The sequence below is a fragment of the Boleophthalmus pectinirostris genome, unplaced genomic scaffold (genome assembly GCF_026225935.1).
Source record: "Boleophthalmus pectinirostris isolate CB_2022bp ecotype Guang Dong unplaced genomic scaffold, ASM2622593v1 HiC_scaffold_20, whole genome shotgun sequence".
In the NCBI taxonomy this organism is placed as follows: Eukaryota; Metazoa; Chordata; class Actinopteri; order Gobiiformes; family Gobiidae; genus Boleophthalmus; species Boleophthalmus pectinirostris.
In genome coordinates, this window is record NW_026571153.1 from 19,555,244 (window position 1) to 19,569,870 (window position 14,627).

General features: G+C 40.0%; 1 protein-coding gene across 2 annotated transcripts; it reads left to right on the forward strand.

Moving 5' to 3' along the window:
* Positions 1-10,306: 10,306 nt before the first annotated feature.
* On the forward strand, positions 10,307-14,409 carry LOC110172031 (GTPase IMAP family member 9-like). Of its 2 annotated transcripts, XR_008632557.1 has the most exons (3): positions 10,307-10,418; positions 11,583-13,185; positions 13,619-14,409. XR_008632557.1 is itself a non-coding variant. In XM_020937842.2 (2 exons), the coding sequence occupies exons 1-2, from the start codon at positions 10,412-10,414 to the stop codon at positions 12,527-12,529; spliced, it is 954 nt and encodes a 317-aa protein (XP_020793501.2). In that variant the 5' UTR covers positions 10,307-10,411; the 3' UTR covers positions 12,530-14,409. The 2 variants fall into 2 exon arrangements, 1 of the variants encoding a protein (XP_020793501.2); XM_020937842.2 differs by having other exon boundaries at positions 11,583-14,409.
* The last annotated feature ends 218 nt before the right edge of the window (positions 14,410-14,627 follow it).

The window sequence follows — 14,627 nt, forward strand, 5'->3', positions numbered from 1 at the left end:
ATGTGGTATTTGAATGTTTGTTCTGGTAAATTTGAACAGTTTCAAAATGTGGATGGTTCTTCAGTACACGTTTCAGTTTTACTTCATGGTCAAGGTCTCAAAAGTCTTGTTTCCACTGGCACGGTTTGCTTGGGGCTGTCTTGGCAGGGAACAGTTAGGAGGGGTCACCACCAAGGGAGCGTTTCCATTCTTAGCTATGTGATCTTGTTTGGCTGCATCTTTATACACAAGCGCTCCACACTGGATATATACACCGAGTAAATTTGTTATTTTTAAAATTTTATTTTATTTACCTGATTCCAAGCCAAAAGGAGGAAGCAATATTTAAAAAGCTTATTACATTTATAAAACTAATTTACTAGCTTTCACAAACCCTCTGGAATATCACATGCATACCCATAGCTTCAAAACAACATAAGTGAAGGTCTTTTATACAAAAAATTATTAATTTATTTTAAAATAAGTTTTAAATTATGTTTGCAGTCCATTGACCTGATTAACATAAAAACCAACCCCTGATTTTGTGAAAGTCACCTGCCAGATAAACAGCTGCATTATATTGTGCTGACTGTAACCTTTTTATATCCTTATATATCCTATCCTTTATATCCTTTTATATATCCTTGTTATGATGAACACAGCATTAAAATATCAGAGATGGAGAGCTGGACACTGGTGACATAAATCTACATACTCTTTGGACCCAGATATGATTTTTTATTACTTTAATTTCATAACCCATAAAATCCCTTAATTTCAGGACAACACCATTATGCAAAATCCTTAAAACTAGGTGGTTATAACTAAATGTGTATATGTAGTGTCACTGGTGGAACTGAACACTGTGGTGGCGAATTATGTAACTGAGCTGGAGAATGTGGAGTATGAAGAGGAGGGGGTCGAGAACTGAACCTTGGGGAACTTGCAGTGGTTGATATGAATGAACTGGTGTCTATGAGTGAGGTCAGGGGTGAACCAGGAGAGGGCAAAGTCGGTGATGTTGAAGGTGGTCTGTAGGTGACAGAGGAGGATGGAGTGGTTACTGGTCTCAGTGGCAGATGTGAGGTCCAGGAGGATGAAGAAGTTGAAGTTGTGAGAGTCGGAGGAGAGGAAAAGAGCAGGAGATCAGAGCAGGGCTGTCTCAGTGCTGTGATGGAAACAGAAACAGACTAGAAGCATTCAAACAGGTTAATATGAGGTGGGATTTAATTTGTGTGGCAATGATACATTCAATAAGTTTGGAGAAAAATGGGAGGTTAGAGACAGAGCTCTAACTGGCATGGATTTTTTTTTTTTAAAGAATGTGGGTGATTTTATTAATAGAGTCATGGGGATATCACACTCCCTCAGTACACTTCTATATGGTCAGATCATAGACTGCATATATAAATGGACATAACCTGCATCATCAGCATGGGCAGAGTTATAAAGGATATTTGTAATGCTTTGGATGTTTACTGGAAAATGTCAAGTTCAATTGCATATTGCTGAAGGACAACTGAATCATCAATCTTTTAAATAAAGGGCTATTGTGCTGTAAAATGTTTTGTGGTTTCTCAAAATTAAACCAGGTTGTGGTATCTAAGAACATACAAACAAACTGCTTTACACAGAAGTGAAAAAACAAATAATACTTTTAAGAGTTAAGATGTAAGTTGTATTTTTTAAGGCACCAAAACTAAGAATCATCACATAATTTCAAACCTGTAATTACCAATGTCTACTGAACTAAAGCTAAAATAAGGTAGCTGTTAACTTGAAAATGACCACTACATGACATCACAAGGTGGAGCATTTTGAGCTTTGGAAACCTAATTAAGTTATTTCACTAACTTATGTGTGTGCCTTAAAATGGTTGTATCATTTTTACTCTCCAGATGCAATTCCTGGGGTGGCATTATTTTCATAGTTTAGTCCTTTTATGTATGTTAACCGTTTCTGTTAAGCATCACAAACTGACAAAAAAGCATGCCTTTCATTTATCAAAATTGTAGTATTTTTCCCATAAGCAGCAAATATCTGCAGTAGTATTTAATGGCAAAATATATGTTTTATCTTTTTAAAAAATGAACCAATAAGCAGATTTTTATAAGGCCTTTTGGGACGTACTGGGAGAGGATCTGTTGGAGGTCATTAGGGACAGTCTGCGGGGTGGCCGCCTACCTCTGAGCTGTCGCAGGGCAGTGCTCGCCCTACTGCCAAAGAGGGGGGACCTGCAACTGTTGAAAAACTGGAGGCCGCTGTCGCTGCTCTGCACGGACTATAAAATCCTGTCCAAAGTTCTGGCATCCCGGCTCCGGGAAGCAATGGCTTCCATAGTCCACATGGACCAGACCTACTGTGTACCTGGCAGGCTCATTAGTGATAACATCACACTAATTAGGGATGTTTTGGAGGTCTCCAGCTCATTGGGCATCAACCTGGGTCTGATTTCAGTAGACCAGGAAAAGGCGTTTGACCGGGTTGAACACCAGTACCTTTGGCGGACCATGGCCGCTTTTGGGTTCAGCCCTGGTTTCATCGCTTACATCCGGACACTGTACAGTGACATCATGAGTGTACTGAAGATTAACGGGGGTCTAGGTGCTCCTTTCAGTGTGGAGAGGGGCATCAGACAGGGCTGCTCCTTGTCTGGGATGTTATACACTCTGGCCATTGAGCCGCTCCTACATCGACTCAGGTCAGACCTGCAGGGGGCGCAGATCCCCGGGTGTCCGTTCCCCTTTAAGGTCTCCGCCTATGCTGATGATGTAATGTTGTTTGTGAGCTCACGGAGGGACATTGACTGTGTAGCTCACATAGTTCAGCAGTTTGGCCAGATTTCCAGTGCCAGGGTTAACTGGAGTAAAAGTGAGGCCATTTTGGTTGGGGAGGGGCTGCAGGGTGTCACATTGCCAGGTAGTTTAGTTTGGAGCACTGGGGGGTTTAAATATCTGGGGGTTTTCCTGGGCTCTGACAGTCTTAAGAAAAACTGGGATCAGACAGTGGAGAATGTCCAAGGCCGTCTGAACAGGTGGAGGTGGCTTCTACCCAAAATGTCCTACCGGGGGAGGGTGCTTGTGATCAACAACCTGGTCTCCTCTGCCCTGTGGCACAAGTTTATGTGTGTGGACCCACCTCCCTCTCTCCTGTCTGCAATACAAAAAATCCTCGTGGACTTCTTTTGGGACAAACTGCACTGGGTTCCACAAGCGGTGCTCCACCTCCCAAAGGAGCAGGGTGGACAGGGACTCATCCATCTGGCCAGTCGGGGAGCTGCTTTCAGGTTGCAGTTTCTCCAGAGGCTCCTAACAGGTCCAGAGGAGCTGCAGTGGAGAACTTTGGCTGTGTCCATCCTGCAGAGGGCATGGGGACTGGGCTTTTCTCTGTTTCTCTCTGACCACCGACCAGACTCCCTCCCTCCTTTCTATCGTGGCCTGCTCTCTGTGTGGAACATGCTGAGGAAGCAGAGGCAGGGGAACATCTCACTGCACTGGCTCTTAAAGGAGCCCCTGGCTTATCCTGGCTGGGTGCAGCCTGCGTTGCGTGACCGTTTCACCTCAGGGGGGGTCCTCACACTGGAGCAGCTGCTGGAGAGAACTGGACCTGATTTGAGCAACGCAGAGACTCTGGCCACTCACCTGAGCCTGAGGTCTGTTCACACCCTGGAGCGGCTCCTGTGTCACTGGAGGCAGCGGCTGACGGAGCAGGAATGGACTCTGCTCAGAGGATTCAGCTCCAGGTCACTGTCTCCAGCCCCTACTGACCCCTTCCCTGGCGTCATCCTGAGTCCTGACTTCATGGACTCCACTGGCCCCCTGTTGTCCTGCCCTGTGTCTGCCTCCCTGGAAGCAGCCTCAGGAAAGACTTTTTACAGACTGATGGTCCAGGCCCTGAACCATCACAGACTATGTGCTCGCCCGGACACTGTGTGGAGAGCTCACCTGGGCCTGGCTCCCACCCTCAGTCCAGCCTGGGGCTTTCTGTACAAACCCCCCCTCACCAAGAGACAGGGAGACCTGCAGTGGAGGCTGCTGCATGGAGCTGTGGCAGTCAACTCCCTGGTCCATCGCATGAACAGTGATGTGGGGGAGGACTGTCCTTTCTGTGGGCTCAGGGAAACTGTGTTCCACTGTTTTTGGGAGTGTGTGCGTCTGACACAGTTGTTCCAGCTGCTGGGGGCAGTGTTCAGGAGTGTGGGGCAGGTGTTTAATGCTCAGGTGTTTGTGTGTGGGCTCAGGTTCTCTGTGAGGAGTAGGAGGAGGGGCCAGCTCCTGAGCTTCCTGATAGGACAGGCCAAGATGTCTGTGTACATGAGCAGGAGGAGGAGGCTGCAGACTCAGAGCTGGTCAGTGTGAGACGTCTGTTTGTCAGGACGGTGCAGGCCAGGCTCAGGCTGGAGTTTGGCCTCTACTCCATGAACAGTGATGAGGAAGGATTTGAGGAGCGCTGGGGCTTTGGGGGGGTGTTGGCCTCTGTTAAGGAGGGGCACCTCTGTTTTGGACCCCTGTTTTTGTAAATATTGTAAATAGTGTAAATAGTATGTAATGTCAATATTTTTATATGTAAATAGCACGAGGTGTGGATGCAATTTAGTGTAAATGTTTTTTGACAGACACAATAAAGGTCTGTTAAAAATCAAATCAATCTCTGTCTTCCTCTCTCTCTTTCTTTCTTTCTCTCTCTCTCTCTCTCTCTGTCTTCCTCTCTCTCTCTTTCTTTCTTTCTCTCTCTCTCCGTCTTCCTCTCTCTCTCTCTCTCTCTCTCTCTCTGTCTTCCTCTCTCTCTCTTTCTTTCTCTCTCTCTCCGTCTTCCTCTCTCTCTCTCTGTCTCTTCCTCTCTCTATCTTTCTTTCTTTCTCTCTCCCTCTTTCTCTTTCTTTCTTTGTCTCGCCCTCTCGCTCTCTTTCCCTCTCTCTCTCTCTGTCTTCCTCTCTCTCTCTTTCTTCCTTTCTCTCTCCCTCTTTCTCTCTTTCTTTTTGTCTCTCTCTCTCTATCTCTCTCTCTCTTTCTTTCTCTCTCTCTCTCTGTCTTCCTCTCTTTCTTTCTCTTTCCCTCTCTCTCTCTCTCTCTTACAAATAACCTATATTTTTATGGAATCATGCAGGTGATGAAGAAGAAGCTTGGATGAGCAGTGGTACACAGTGGCAAAATTGTTGCTATTTCCTTAAACAGGAATCTTCACCCACATTTCCTAGAGTCTACGTGTGTTGTCTAAAGGGCAATTATTAATAATAGGTGTATCTTAGGTCACATTTACTCCCATGTCCAACTGAAAATGTTGTACATTATTATTATTATTATTATTATTATTATTATTATTATTATTATTATTATTATTATTATTGTGGTGTAGCTCACATATCATGCACCTTAAGTTATCTGAAAAGTTAACAGTTAATCTATCTACCTAATAAGTTAATTAGTGTCACTGCTTATCTTGAGTAATAAAGCAATTAAAAAAGCAAACATGATAGTGGAATTTGAACTTGATGTTGCTATGTTCAAACTAAAAGTAAAACTAAAGTTTCTGTGTGTGTACAAACTAAAAGTAATGTGAATGGAACAGTGCTCTTCCTCTTTTCAAACTGCCCTGAAACACTGAGACCTTTAATTAAGACACAAAGGCAAATAAGAAGTGCAGTGGAAATGCTGCAGCAATCAGCTGCAACTTGCCTGGACGAATCCAGACTCATCGCTGTACCAGCGGCTGAATATATGGAGCTGTACACTGTAAACCCGAATTAGTAATCATTACTTAAACTCCCAGGGTAACCCGTTGCAACGAGATGTTGAGTTTTTGCAGAAACAAAAACTAAACAAATCAAGTTTTCACAACACACAATTTTGAGTGCAAGAAAACAAATACTAACAAACTAAGATTGTAACTACTAGTATTTACAAGTAATTAACTTACAAAAACTAATGTTTATTAGTAACTAATAATTATCTTTTTAAGCAATTATAACTTTCTAAACACATTCTGGTTGCCTTGTTTTATTACAATTTTAATACTAGTTAATTATGGTGTTTATTACTGATCTTTTTAAGAAAACCAAGCACAATAAGTTTCTTTTGTTTATTGCAAAAATAATGCATTCAACTCTGAATACAGTTAACATTGTACAATACAACAGTCTTAAACATTGCTGTAACTTTACCTTTTAATTAAAAGTGCCATTTTAAAACACTGTTCTAAAAGTTTTTTTTCTCATGTAAAAATCAAGGCAATGGCAGCAAATCAAATAAATTTACAAACTAAAAGTCAACTTTTAGTTTGCGTTTTAGCCACCAACATACAACAAAAATAAAATACATATGTTGGATTTTACAAACAGTTTGAACCTTTACCTTGTGTATTGCACAACACAGTATATAGCAGCATAAGTTTTTTTTTTTTTTTTTTAAACCATTTACCAGCAAAACTACAAATTAGGTAAAAAAAAAAAGTTCTGATCAAAATATAATTGTAATAACTAAAGGAAAAAAGTTTTCAAACAAATTAAGATCTTTTTAGTTCAATCTTTTATAAAGTGATACTTTTATATGAAGTAAATGGTTGCTTAATCACAAAACTTATGGAACTAAAACCATTCTTAGTTGAAACTGATTTGGAACAATAAGCTAGTCACAAATGGCTTACACTTGTAGTTGGTTTTTCAGGGTTTGAATTCTTGACCTCAACTCAGTGTTTCCCAAAGAGAAGAAAACCTGCTGAATGAACAAAAGTGTATTTCGGAACCTTTTAGGATAGTCGAGATGCAGTCCGTACGTGAGACCAAAAAGGAGGCAGATAGTCTCTGGGAGGTTGGACAAATTGTCCATTACAACTTGACCCTCAATGACAATTTTTAGACTTGAAGGTCGAAGAGATGGGGATCCACTTTCTTTAAAGAGCATCAGGATTCCAATGTCAGTTTGATCGAAGGACTCATCGCCGTCCTACAATAAAGAATAAAGTAACTAAATGGTATTGTTTGGTTCCAGAGCAATGCGTCGTCTCAACATTCACTCTTTGAAATTTAAAATGTAGCTAAGAAAATCATTTGTGGAATATAAAACCTATCCTATAGAGCAGTGATTCTCAACCCCTATGAGTAGGGCTGAGCAATTTGGTGATAATTGAAACATGATCTCAAATCTGTGACAATCTGCTTTTTTGATGAAATGGTCATATCGTGATTTCACCTTTTTCTCAGTTTAATGCAGCTCTCTGTTCAATTAGAGACCATTTTTACCATCCCGTTTGCCCACCCTTACCTATGAGGTAAGGGCGAAAAGAGTTCTGATGGTCCCCAGAAGGTATGAATGAAAATTTTAAAATGATATGTCTTAAAGAAGGTTTTTATATGGAGTGGCAAATGTAGATTCCCATTTGAAGGCTTACAAAATTAATTAATCTAGGCCTGTATTCTTAAAATAAAAAAAACATAAAACATAAAGCTACTTCAACACTTCGTTGTAAACCTGCATTTTATGTTTGGGGGTCGTGAATGCCTAAAGTTGTTATTTTAGAGGTTAAGACTGAAAAAGTTTGAGAACCACTGCTAGAGAGGAACAGAGGAGTGTTACAAATTCAAAAGTACATTTAACAAAATATACAATTAATACTGCACATGGGTGAATAGGAGTATAAAGAAGCGACAGAGCGAGACAGGAGCGAGAGACAGAGAAAGAGCAACAGAGAAAGAGTGACAGAGAAAGTTAGCTAGGCAGAGATATAGTTGACAAGATAGTAAGAGTTAGAAAGATAGCAAGAGAGACAAGACATAGCTAGGTAGTTAAAATGATTTTGCGTTAAAGAGCCAAATAGAGAAAGAGACTGATAGTTAAAGAGATGGAGAGAAAAAGTTGGCTAGAGAAAGATAGATGGTTAAAGAGATAGAGAAAAGAGCCAGAGAGTTAGGGTAAGAGAGTTAAATTTATATACGAGTTAGAAAACCAACTAGAGAAAAGGAGATGAATAGAGTAAAAGAGACAGAAAAAGAGTTAGCGAGATAGTTAGAGATGGTTAGAGATATAGAGAGATGGGGAGTTTGAGATACAGCTAGACAAAGACACAGAGAGATAGCAAGAGAGTCAGAGATAAATGCATAGAAAGAGTTGGAGATGGCTAGAGCAAGAGATAATCAGAAACAGGGAAAATATATGGCGCTAGAGAAAGAGCTAGCCAGAGAGAGAGAGAGAGAGATTGAGTTAAAGAGAGTTGGAGATGGCAAGAAATAGAATGAGAACTTACAAAGCTTGCTTTGAGAAACTCCTCAGGATGGTCTCCTAGAACATGAGGAAGTCCTTGGAGCGCCACAGTGCGTTTTTCTGTTGGATCTTGTGACTGACAGATAAAAAAAAGGTTAGTATTGATTGCAATCTTTATTTCGCTTATCGCTTCACCCTAAAGTCATTACCTGCATTTGTTCCAAAAGTGAGGACAATTTGGCACCCACAGTTCCTTTTTTGCATTTAAACATTTCCAGACGACGGGGGGGTATGCAAATCAAGAGAAGAATAAAACCCCTGCTTCAAGTCCTTTCCAACTATTCTTCTGAACTCTAGGCAAATCTAAAAACACACATACAATGAGCAAACCATACTGAAAAATAATAGTGAACCAAGAAAATGTTACGATTTACCTGTTCTTGTGAAAACAGAGCTGGCCAGGGTTTCATGAGAACGCCAACTGGTGGTGCTGTCCCCAATCCAACTCACAGGTCTTAAAGTGCTGTTTTAAACGTCACCAAACAGAGAGAGATCATAAATACATTAACATCCGAAGCTGACACTAAACATTTAGCCAACTAATATTACATTTCGTAAGTGGACAAAAATACTGTACATTAATATTGAATTTACAAATCCCAACAAATAAAAATAATCAATGTTATTTGCAAAAATGTAATTCCCCGAGCCCTACTCTCATGAGCCACTTTAGAACAAGAAAACGCATACAAGCTCAAGTGTTTAGGTTTACGTCTGTCGATAAGACGCCCTGCCCAAGATGGCGGCCGCATTTCTCGCGCTCAGACAGCCTGTTCGGAGTCTACTCTTTATATGTAATAGAGCAAATCTACACACACTCGCTCCCTCTCTCCCAGAGAGCGCAATCAGTGTAATGCTAGTAGTACAACTGCACCGAACTCGACTTTAACCCGCCTCGCAGTCAGTGTACGGGAGGCGCAGCTCTTCCGGACAGAACTTTCTCGTGCGGCCGCTCTGCTCCGGTGGCTGCGCGCACTTGTCACATTTCTCCCCCGTTTACCTCACACATGCCCCGACACCGTAGCGAACACTTAAGCGCTGGAGAGAGAGACGAGCCGTGTCTACAGCTGTGTGCTATATCTGACCATGTAAATTAAGTTTTTGCCTGCACGGCTGCACCAAAGACGTGTTGTTTAATGGCGGGCGTAGATCACATAAAGCTACAAGCGAACACAGCTAGCACAGCTAAAGTACAATTAAGTACCGGATATTTTAGTTCAAGATAACTCCAAAACGTTTTGCATCAAAATACAAGTTTACAGCATGAAGTTGAGCGCTTGCAATTTGTATTTCCACGCCATGCTGCCACGCTCAATGCTAACGATGATATTCGGGGCTGTAGTCGTTTCGCAGCAAAATGCATTTTATAACTTCAGCTGTGACTCTTTGGGCGAATTTAGACATCAAAAGACACATAAGACGTAATGTTAGCAGTGAAACATCTGTGTACTTACCAAGTCAGACACTCATTCAAAAGGACCGTGATTCTGCCGTCTTCTCGGCTGTTCAGCTCACAAGCCCCTCCCACCGCGTATAAAACCTAAACACCTGAGCTATCACCACTTAGAATGAATAGTGCAGGCAGATACCTGATTATATGAGCATTTACTACTTGTTTACTTTAGTAATGGTCCCGCCTTTGTAAAAATATGAAATTATAAGCAATGATAGCTTGATTTGTTATGCTGAAAAAATAGTGGGGTTTACAGTGTATAACAAATACAGAGAAATATCCTTCTGGATTTCCAGGCAAAGCTGCAACAGTTTGCTGCAGTAAAACTTTAATTTCCCTCAGGATCGATAGAGACTCTCTCTCTCTCGCAAACATGATAGTGGAATTTGAACTTCATGTTGCTGTGTTCTTGTTGTAGTTTAAATATTCATAAGTAAAATATAGCATATTCAAACAGTGACAATTTTTTGTGGGTATAGTAAAGAGGACAGCACTGTCTCAAAATCTTCAATTGAAAAGTATAGTCAAAATGAACAAAAATATGAAGAGAAAATATGACTTATTTTGACAAAAGTACAGATAACTCAAAGGGTTTCCCAGAAAACATGTGATCACGACAAATGACCACTCCCTCTGACAAAATTAAAAGCGAAACCCTGTGACTACCAGACCGAGTGAACCAGACTGCAGAAACAAAACTGTGCACTCAGGATTAAACAGTGACATGGAGCGTAAGTAGAAATTTTGTACCTTTTTGGTGCTGTGATTATTTATTATTATTATAATTATTATAATAATAGTTATTATTATTAATAGTAGTAGTAGTAGTAGTAGTAGTAGTAGTAGCCGTAGTAGTATTTTTCCCATAAGCAGCAAATATCTGCAGTAGTATTTAATGGCAAAATATATGTTTTATCTTTTTAAAAAATGAACCAATAAGGATTGTGTACTGAAAAAAACTTGAGCAGGAAAACGCAGCTGGGCAAAAGTCATTTCTGGAGAGGAAGGAAAGTTTTAAGAGAGAAAGTTTTAAACTGTGAAACAAAACCAAAAGCATAAATGATTTGATCGACACTTCAGGTTTATCCAATACTGAGCTGAGTTGAGACATTCAGGTGTATGGGTTGATATGATAGTTTACTGAAACATTCCCAGAGGCTCTGACATTACTTTAATCAGTCTTTTTTCACAAATTACGTATTATATCATATCACTGATAAGACATTAGCCTTCTTGAAATTTTGTTGACTTTTGTAAATTTGATTACTTTAATTAAAATCATAATCATCCAGTGTGTGCAATAACTACATAAATAAATAAAAATATTTCTTTGGCCATATCGCCCATTCCTGATCAAAAAGTAGTAGTAAAAGTAGTTCATTTTCATTTTTGTAGTAGTCCAAAGTTATTCCTCACTTACTTTACGCATTCTGAGAACCCTAATTATTCACTGCAATTCACTCAGATTTTCTAAGTGCTTTTCACAGTGGAGTTTTTCTGTCACAGTAAAGCTAACAGCAACTAGCATGCTAACTCGCACTTCTTCATTATAGCACAATATGATTTTGATGTTAGGAGCTGCTTATATACAACATCTGTCACAGGGCAAGAATTTCCCCAGATAAAAAAATCTGGTACAGGACCGTTGAGAGAAGGCAAAGAGAAATATTAGGTCAACCTATATGTCTGTAGTGTTGTGAAACGCAACCTGTTTTATTCTGTTCAATTAATGAGTTTCTTCTTATGTGCAACATTGTGAGGACTTTTTAAAATATAATGTTTTGTATAATTGTTAATCGCTATGGCAATAGTCCTAATTTTTCAAACCTGTGGATACAACTTCAAATTTTGTGTCAGGCATAAATACTCATAAATAATTCTTTCCATCATTTCAGAACAAGAGACAAGGATTATTTTACTGGGAAAAACTGGATCAGGAAAGAGCAGCCTGGGCAACACTATATTTGGAGAAAAAATATTCAAAGCCAAAAGTTCACCAAAGTCTGTGACCAGTGACAGTAAGTTTGATAAAAAAGTGATTGAAGGTAAAACCATTCGTCTGATCGACACTCCGGGTGTTTTTGACACAGACCAAAACAAATCTGATCTAAGTGAGAAGTTTTATAATTGTGTAAAAGACTGTGCCCCTGGACCCCACGCATTTCTGCTGGTGCTCGAAGTTAAGAGATACACTCAACAGGAGAAGGATGCAGTCAAAGAAACACTGAAATATTTCTCAAAAGAAGCTCTGAAATTCACCACTGTGGTCTTCACTCATGGAGACCAGCTGGAGGACGAGAGGATTGAGGATTGGATTAAGGACAGTGAAGCTCTGTGCGACCTGGTGCAGAAATGTGGAGGTCGCTGTCATGTGTTTGATAATAAATACTGGAACAACAGTCAGGACCCATACAGGAACAACCAGTATCAGGTCACAGAGCTGCTCAAGACCATCGAACAGACTGTGGAGAAGAACGGAGGAGGATGCTACACCAATGGCTTCTGGCAACATATTAAACACATGAAAATAAAAGGGGTCCCAATAAAATACCTGTTGTTAGCTTTACTTGGTGGAGCAGTGGCTGGAGGAGCTGCTGTTGTTGCTAAATTGGTATTTGATGCCTCATGGGCAGTTACAGCAGCAGCGGGCATAGGGAGCGGTTGTGCAGCAGGTGCAGTGGGTGCATATGTTCTGGCACCAGAAGAAGTGGGTGCAGTGGTTTCTAGTGCAGGCAGTGAAATGAAGAAGGTGACAGAAAATGCAGTGAATAAAGTCCTTAATTTACATAAAGTATCAGGTAGTTCCTGCATGCTCGAGGCAAACAAATCAAAGACAAACTAACAATCATATGAAAGGAAATAGTCCACTCTTGTTTTTTATAGTAACCACACTGACTTTATGTGATTCACTCATTGTAATCTGTAGTGCCATCATTAAACAGGTGTAGTTGGAGGGGAAGCTTGGACAAATGGAAAACTTTACTCATAACACTATATTATGATTATTTGTGTAAATGAATACCAAAATTGTGTATAACATGATCATAATCTCCTGCCTCTGTACTATTTAATCAAACACACATTATGTAGAGTAAAAATTTAAAATAAAATTTAATTCATTTTTATTTTATTTAAATTTATTTACATTTTCATTGACCCTGTATGAATAGAAACTACTCACACTATTAGCCACAGTTACTTTGAGATCATTGCCATATAAAACACAATTTTTCCATTTTCAGCAATGTTATCATGTGACACCCAGGCAGTAATGAGATTTCTAGACTTCACTTTATTCATAATCAATGAATATAAATCATGTTCATCACTTTGGGACCATAACAGTTCAGTTTCTACACCTATAGTCATGAACACATGTTTATATAGTTGTTCAGATGAAATGTATATTAATCCTTTTTATATTCTTACTCTTATATGCAGTTTTAAACTGTGGATGTTTATTGGGACACTTCTGATCTATGCTTTTTCAATACTGATGTTATGGCGCAACAATGGAGGGACCCAAAAATGGACTTCAGACCGGTTAAAAAAAATGGAAAAGGAGAATTTATTTTACAAAGGGCAAAATGAGGGCAGAAGCAGGGCTTGGAGGAGGGCAGGAGGAGGGCAGAAGCAGGGCTTGGAGCAGGGCAGAAGCAGGGCTTGGAGTAGGGCAGAAGCAGGGATCACTGAAGGGCAGAGAACGCAAGTAAGAAAAATGTTTGGCAAAAGGCAAGCAGCAAAAACGTAGAATCTAGGAGCCAAGAGGTTCACCGCGTGCAGGTAGGAACAATCTGGCAGAGTCTCACAGGTGAGCAGGTGTCAAGTAGTGGCTCTTGATTGCTTGCAGGTGCGATGAATCAGGACCAGGAGACTCCGCCCAAACACACACACACACACAGGGAGGGGAGCACCAGCCATGACAACTGAGGTCTCAATAGTACACCAATGCTACGCTGTGGGACATGCAACAACAAATGACACATTACACACAATCAAAATCAGTCTTCATTTGGATGTTAGATCTAAACTTTAAAGGGCCTATACTACACTCTTTTATGATCTATGTGATAATGTTGTTTCCTAATAAAAGTTATAGCTGGACTTGTGTTTTGTTTCATTCACACATGTTGAACACACAAACCCTACATATTTTGGCTGAATTCTTCTCTCACGCAGAGAACACTCACCTTCACCTTGTGATGTCATGTGGTAATACAGGAAATGCTCCACTGTGTTTTTAAGCTCCATACACCTTCACTAGATTCATTTTGATCATTTCAGCTTTGGAATTGAGTATCTGTATGAACTAAAGGGAAAAGCTGTTGACTTGGGTGTTGTTCTTTTTCTTTGTCTGTATAAAGTGTTAAAAGCCATACTATTCTTTCTCTAATCCTTTCTCTCACAGGAAGACTCTAGATACTTTTGGGTTTGCGATTTACATGTCTGCTGTTTATTTCACATGCTAAGTGTTTGATCATCCTGACCTGTACTCAGATGCTAATGTAAAGGTGTTAATTAAAGGTGTTACATTGCTGAGCTAAGAAAGCCAAATGGCCGGCCAGACTGACCTAAATGCAAACTGTTCTTGGGGCAGTGCTTGGACCTCAGAGAGTATTTAAGTGTTGTTACCCCATTGCTCTGGGCTCACTGCTATCAGAAACTTTGTCTGTCAGTAATGGGACTGTTTGGTGCAAATGTAATAAACCAATATAGACAGTCTTTTTGTATGTATTGATATTATTTTACAGATAATTTTCACAACACTTGAAAACTACCAACATATGACATCACTACATTCTAACATGCTTAAAGAGTCAATGTTGCGTAATATAGGATCTTTAAGTAATTTTAAGTGTCTGATACAAAAAAGACTGGTTATAACTGAACAAGCAAAAATGATTCATTGGGGAACAATGTTGATTATTCCACTAAATACA